The sequence below is a fragment of the Hippocampus comes genome, unplaced genomic scaffold (assembly GCF_001891065.2).
Source record: "Hippocampus comes isolate QL1 unplaced genomic scaffold, H_comes_QL1_v1.1 scaffold7, whole genome shotgun sequence".
NCBI classification, from domain to species: domain Eukaryota; kingdom Metazoa; phylum Chordata; class Actinopteri; order Syngnathiformes; family Syngnathidae; genus Hippocampus; species Hippocampus comes.
Window position 1 is genome coordinate 2,374,548 of NW_017842060.1, and position 6,000 is coordinate 2,380,547.

At 42.5% G+C, this 6,000-nt stretch overlaps 1 protein-coding gene across 1 annotated transcript in view; it reads right to left on the bottom strand.

Annotated features, from left to right (window-relative positions):
* Positions 1-320: 320 nt before the first annotated feature.
* The window catches only part of klhl2 (kelch-like family member 2), an 8,284-nt gene continuing 2,604 nt past the window's right edge, over positions 321-6,000 (bottom strand). The window contains exons 6-15 of the mRNA XM_019861983.1: positions 5,556-5,665; positions 5,366-5,482; positions 4,936-5,085; positions 4,740-4,857; positions 4,184-4,381; positions 3,457-3,558; positions 2,959-3,087; positions 2,745-2,885; positions 2,420-2,563; positions 321-1,480 (exon numbers count right to left, since the gene is read on the bottom strand). Of these exons, the coding sequence (XP_019717542.1) occupies positions 1,452-1,480; positions 2,420-2,563; positions 2,745-2,885; positions 2,959-3,087; positions 3,457-3,558; positions 4,184-4,381; positions 4,740-4,857; positions 4,936-5,085; positions 5,366-5,482; positions 5,556-5,665 (1,238 nt within the window). The 3' untranslated portion in view covers positions 321-1,451. The remainder of the gene's footprint in view (positions 1,481-2,419; positions 2,564-2,744; positions 2,886-2,958; positions 3,088-3,456; positions 3,559-4,183; positions 4,382-4,739; positions 4,858-4,935; positions 5,086-5,365; positions 5,483-5,555; positions 5,666-6,000) is intronic.

Sequence of the window (6,000 nt, forward strand, 5' to 3'; positions counted from 1 at the left end):
TTTTTAACAGAAAAAAAAAACTTAAAGCCTTTTTGTTATATAACAACAAAAAAGTTGGATTTTTAGGCAAAGGGTTGAGGGGGATTTTTTTTTTGTAGAAAAACGTTTTTAAAGAGGCATATAGTGTTATTTCTTAAAAGGAAAAAAACTCAGGTGAACACGAGTTCTTATTTGGGGAAAATGTATAAAAAATGAAGTCATTTCTGTTCATTTTTGGGCCGAGCGGCATCACAATCTGAAAAAAAAAAAAAAGGTCTTAGATTTCTTTTTTTCCAAGGAAAAAAGTAAAAGTTGAAAAAATATACTGGTATATATTTTTGCAATGGAACATTTAGTTTTGAGGGGGGTGGTTTTATTGTAATTGATAAAAACTCAAGGAAAAAAAATGCCATATTTTAATAAAAAAAAAATCATCTTGACCCCAAAAAATTGGAGCAGTTATTTCTTCCAGGAAAAAAAAAACATTTTACTCGAAAGCTCAAATTTTCAAGAATAGGATCAAACTTTGAGACAGTCATTTTCCACTGAAAAACGGCAATGTTTTGCCATTTTTCAGCAGCCAACTTTTTCTGAAGTAAAATTTGAGGAGGAAAAAAATGTCATTTCTGAAAAAGTTGTCTATTTGAGAATAAAAAGAAGCCTAAATAAGAACTGCTTTTTTTCAATTAAGACTTCTGGAGGAAAAAAAAAAAGACCAATTTTATGAGAAAAACTCCTGTTTTGAGGCAGGGGGGGGGGAACTCCGATTTTCTATCGGGTGCACCAAAAAATGTTCCTCTGTAGAAACAACAACAAACTACTCTATTTCGCCACTATGTCCACAAAGAGCGCAAAAGGCATCACGAAAAGGAAGGAGGAAGCAGCCAACCGTTTTAACATTCAGGCGCGCTGTAACGCTCTCCAAAAAGATAAGCGGCCACGCACAGTGCATTCATGCAGCCGTCGACTTAAAATGTACACAAACAAAAGCATAGATGCACGCGAACAGGGTCACGAGCAATGGCGAACCTTTGAGGGCAAGCGCACAAATACGCACAGAACACTCCAGCGATGAGAAGATTTTCATAGTCCCACTTCTAGAGCAGCAAGCTCCCCTCCTAGTAAATGGTTAGCACTTTTAGTAGCTTCATGTCAGTAGTCATTTGGCGGCTGTGTCTGGCCGCCCAGCCCGCCGCCACCGCAGCCCCTTCGGTGGCCTGGCTGGGCCCATTTGCCCTCGACGGGATTAAAACACAGTCTCAAACCCTCCCCGCACTCACGTTAAGTGCAAAAAAAATACAAACAATCTTTCCGGTCGCCAACATCATCACCTTCGTCGCCGTGGCCTCCGTCTCGCAACTTGTCGACGCGAGTGACCAACGTGCAAACGTCGCGGGAGACGACAGATCCCCACGTGAGAATTCGGTAGGATGCAACTTCTGCTTTTAATCAGCGGCAGGCGGTGCCAGCAGTCATAAGGGCTTGTCGATCACCGTCACACCTGTTGATTCAAACCAGTCCGAAAATAATTATTACATGAGAAAAAAAAAATCAAGAAATAGAGGAAAAACAAAAAGTCATACGGTTTTACCCTGACAGTGTTAGCTTTTTTCATGAAAAATAGTGCTCCTTCAAAATAATAAAACAATAACAACATTGCATGTTTTTAAATCCAGATTTTTTTCGAGCAGGGATTTCTCAGTGTGGTACGCGTACCACTGATGGCACTTGGGCTTCCTCTAGTGGTACAGGAATGAATTACATCCAGAGTATCGTTCAATTGTATTCAGTTTCTGAATTCAACTCTTTCGTATTTTATCTTCAAGTCATGTTTTTTAATTAAATTATTGCTGAAATACATTTTCTCCCAAAATTCTCAAGTTTTTGCTTTTTGACCTTGTTCCTGTAAGACACAGGTGTCGAAGTCCGGTCCTCGAGGGCCGGTGTCCTGCATGTTTTCCATCCCTCCCTGCTGCAACACACCTGATTCAAATGATCAGGATCACTATCAGGCTCCGATAGAGCTTGCTGATGAACTGATCATTTGGATCAGGTGAGCTGCAGCAGGGAGGGATGGAAAACATGCAGGACACCGGCCCTCGAGGACCGGACTTTGACACCTGTGCTGTAAGATGACGTGTGATGTGTTTTCCAAACATGACGTTTAAAAAAAAATATATATATTGGCTTTCAAAATCTGTAACATCTGACTTAAAAGACATTTATTATGTATGGAAAGAACAGAATCTTGGGAAGCTTTGTATTTTATTATTTTTTAATGACATATGTGTTATGGACTACAGTATATGCATTTGCACCGGGATGTCATCTGGAGTAAATATAAACACATTTTATAGAATTGTCTTAACATGGGTATGAATAGCTGGGAGCTGGTCCTTTGTAATCGCGGTGCCTTTTTGTGTTTGTTGGTGCAACCCACCTGCATAACTGCGTCCAGTGCTCATGCAGCTGGGCACCAGCGTCCATTTGTCCGAGTTGGGGTTGTAGAATTCCACCGAGGCCAAATTGCAGCTGCCATCATCACCGCCCACCACATACAGCAGGTTGTTGACAGCACACACACCTGAAATAAACACTTATGATCATCCCAGCGTGCGAGATGCCGTTTTGTCAGCGCGCTCTGGAAAGACTTGTGAGAATTGATTCTCAACTATCATTCATGACATCCGTGAACTAATACACTCTTTGTCCTCACTCGTTGTCAACGGCTAGCCATCGCGAGGCACTAGCCCCGCCGGGCTCACCTGCGTTACGACGACACATGTTCATATCGGCCACCTGCCGCCAGGTGTTGGAGGCCGGGTCGAACACTTCGCAGCTCTTCCTCACCAAAGGGCCGTCATGACCGCCCACGGCGTACAGAAAACCTTTCAGCACGCCCACGCCTGGCACAGGCAGGAATCGAAACGATTAAGGGGTGAATCCCCCGCGGCAGGAAGATAAAGGAGAAACACCCACCGGCGCCACTGCGTCGCGTGCCCATTTCAGCGATGTAACTCCACGTGTTGCTTTTAGGGTTGTAGGCTTCCACAGTGCTCAGACATTGTCTGGTGGCGCCGTCGTAACCACCGACGGCATACAGGATCCCTGACCGATGCACACGTAGAGATGTAAAAAAATGTAACAGTTAGTGCATCAAGATTTCATGCCGCAATTTCTTTTCTCTCTCCTAAAATCTTTGCAAAATGCAATCGTTTTTTGAAGAGGATAAAGAATATATGCATTTGAGTATTGTTATACTTTTTATTATCTATCTATATGTGTTGTATTTTTTGTTGTTCAAATACCAAACTTCACCTAGGAGGGGCAATTAAAAGCTTTAAGCAAGCATTTGGCCTCTTTTTCTGTCAAACTGCTGCTGCTTGTGAAGTTTTAGCTTGCAACACAAATCCAACAAATAATTATTAAAAAAAAAACAACTTGAAGTTGTAATTCAATTCAGTCAGGAATACTGACCGTTAACAACACCAACTCCCACGCTGCTACGTCGCGTGCTCATGGGCAACACGTGGAACCACTCATCCGTCTTGGCGTTGTACGCCTCAACGGTGGACAAACCTGTCAAGATGCACAGCAACAAGTCTGAGCCACAAAAGCCTCTGCCAAGGCAGAAAAATGTAAGATAGAGGTATACGAAGATGCACAACTTGGCCATTAAAAAATAAATAAATAAAATGAAAACTCGGACAACAACAAAAAACAAATTTAAATTAATTTTGGTTGGAAAAAAGTAACAAAAAAATTTAATTATTTATTAGGAAATGACTGATTTTTTTTAAATGGGTAATTGTAAATTACAGTACATCTCAAGTTTTTGAGAGTATAACTGCAATTTACAATTAAAAATCCTGAATTTGTTTCCAGTCAAAACATTTAAAAACATTTTTTTTTTGATTCAAGACAAATCAAAAATATGTAGAATTGTAAATCATGAAAGAATGAAAAGTATAACTGTAATTTAAGCTTAATAAAACTAAACAGCTGTATTAAACATATATAATAATTAAAATATAATATTTACAAATTAAGTTGTAAAAAAGTATGTATATAGCTGTAGTATTTGGGGAAAAAGCACAAGAAATAAAATGACAAAATAATACTAATCCACCTTGTGTAAGGAACTTACATATTTTTTTTTAAGTTAAATTAAATTGGAAAAAAATATGACCAAAAATTGTGATACCCGTGCTTCCATCGAAGCCCCCGACGGCGTACAAAAGTCCATTGAGCACGGCGGCCCCGAGCGTGGATCGGCGGTCTTGCATGCTGCTGACACTGGTCCAGCGGTCCATCGCGGGGTCATAACAATCCACCGTACGCACGCGCAGGGAACCATTGAAGCCCCCCACGGCGTACACGCACGTGCCCACGTACACCACGCCTGAAGGCAACACCACGACATAGGCAAATATCCCTTTGCACATGGAATGACACATTTTAAATTGAATCCAAAAATGTTTGAACGAACTCGGCTCCTAATTCGTGTTTTGTATTTCATACATTGATTCTCTGAACCTTTTGATGATATTATGGACGGTTGATGATGAAATCCCTAAATTCCTTGTGTTGAGGAACGCTGAGGAACAAGGAATCATACGAGTGTGTGTGATGTCAACCACGAAAAAATAATAATCAACCAGAAGTAATAAATTCGGCATAATTAGCATTGTATCCCTTGTTGCACATAAGTAAGATATGATGATTCATGATTATTAGCATTAGCCTGTTTAGCCTCTTACCGGCTCTGCACCGGCGGGTGGGTAACTCGGCCACCTGGTACCAACGCTGCTCCTCAAAGTCGTAACATTCAACGCTGCGGATGGCCTTGGGCGCCTGGCCGCCGACCACCACCATCACCTGAACAAAAGCAGCAAGGTGGCGCTGGAACCGTTTCGTCTCCCCAAAATGTGAAGATTAAACGGGTTGATTTGGGACCTTCGGGCAGCAGGCGGGGGTCCGCATGCGCGTACGTGCCGTCTTCATGAGCGCTCGCTGGTCAGCGGGCAGCAGGTGGTACTTCATGGCTTCGATCAAGTAGTCCTTACATGCGCTGCTGTTCTTGATGAGGGACTCCTCCTCCACGCGCTGACGTCATAAACAGAGTGTCCGGTCAAGTAGCGGTATGCACTTGGGGGAACTGCGCATTGACTGTGGTGGCAAGACCGTAATACCCTCGCATATGGGCAAGGAGAGCCAAGGAGACGGAACAAATGAATGACCTTCAAATCCCATAGCGAAACAACACAAAAACTCCTTATACAATTAAAAACCTTTGAAACAAAACACATTTAATTTCAAACCACGCATGCAAAATGGAGCAAGTTGTCACGCAAGCGTAAGAAGAAGTTAACTACTGGGGTGGTACCTGCACCAGGTATTCTCTGGTGAGCAGGGGCAGGCGCACGTGCTCCATGAGGTGGGCCAAGTGCTCCTGTCGCACATCTTTGTCGTGGTTGACCCACGCGATAACCGATTCAAAGACCTACGCGTTCACAATAACAATATCAGCTGTGTCGCCGTGCCAGTGCACGTGTGCCGAAGTTGCACGCAGGTACCTTCTCCTCAGTGGGAATGGTGAGTTTGTCACTGGCGATGAGGCTGGAAACTTGCTCCATGCCAAGATTGAGGAACTCCTCGCTGGCAACCACCTCGGTAAAGTGTTGCTCTGAAACAACAGCAACCATGCATTACACACCACAAGCGACAAATAAATGCCTCCCCTCAAATAGTTCCTTTTCGCCTATCAGAAAAAAAAATGGGCAAGGCAGTTTCAGTTTACAGAGCGCATTTCACACACAAGGCAACTCAATGGGCTTCACACAAGGAATGACAAAAGCATTTATAAACGCAACAGTTAACATTCAAAAGCAGAAAAAAAAATAAAGTAGCTTACAAAAATTACAAGCTTATCTTATTCCATTTGTGTGCAGCATTAACGGCAAAATGCAGCTTCACCGTGTTTACTTTGATCTCTCTCTCTCTGTGTGTGTGTGTGTGTGT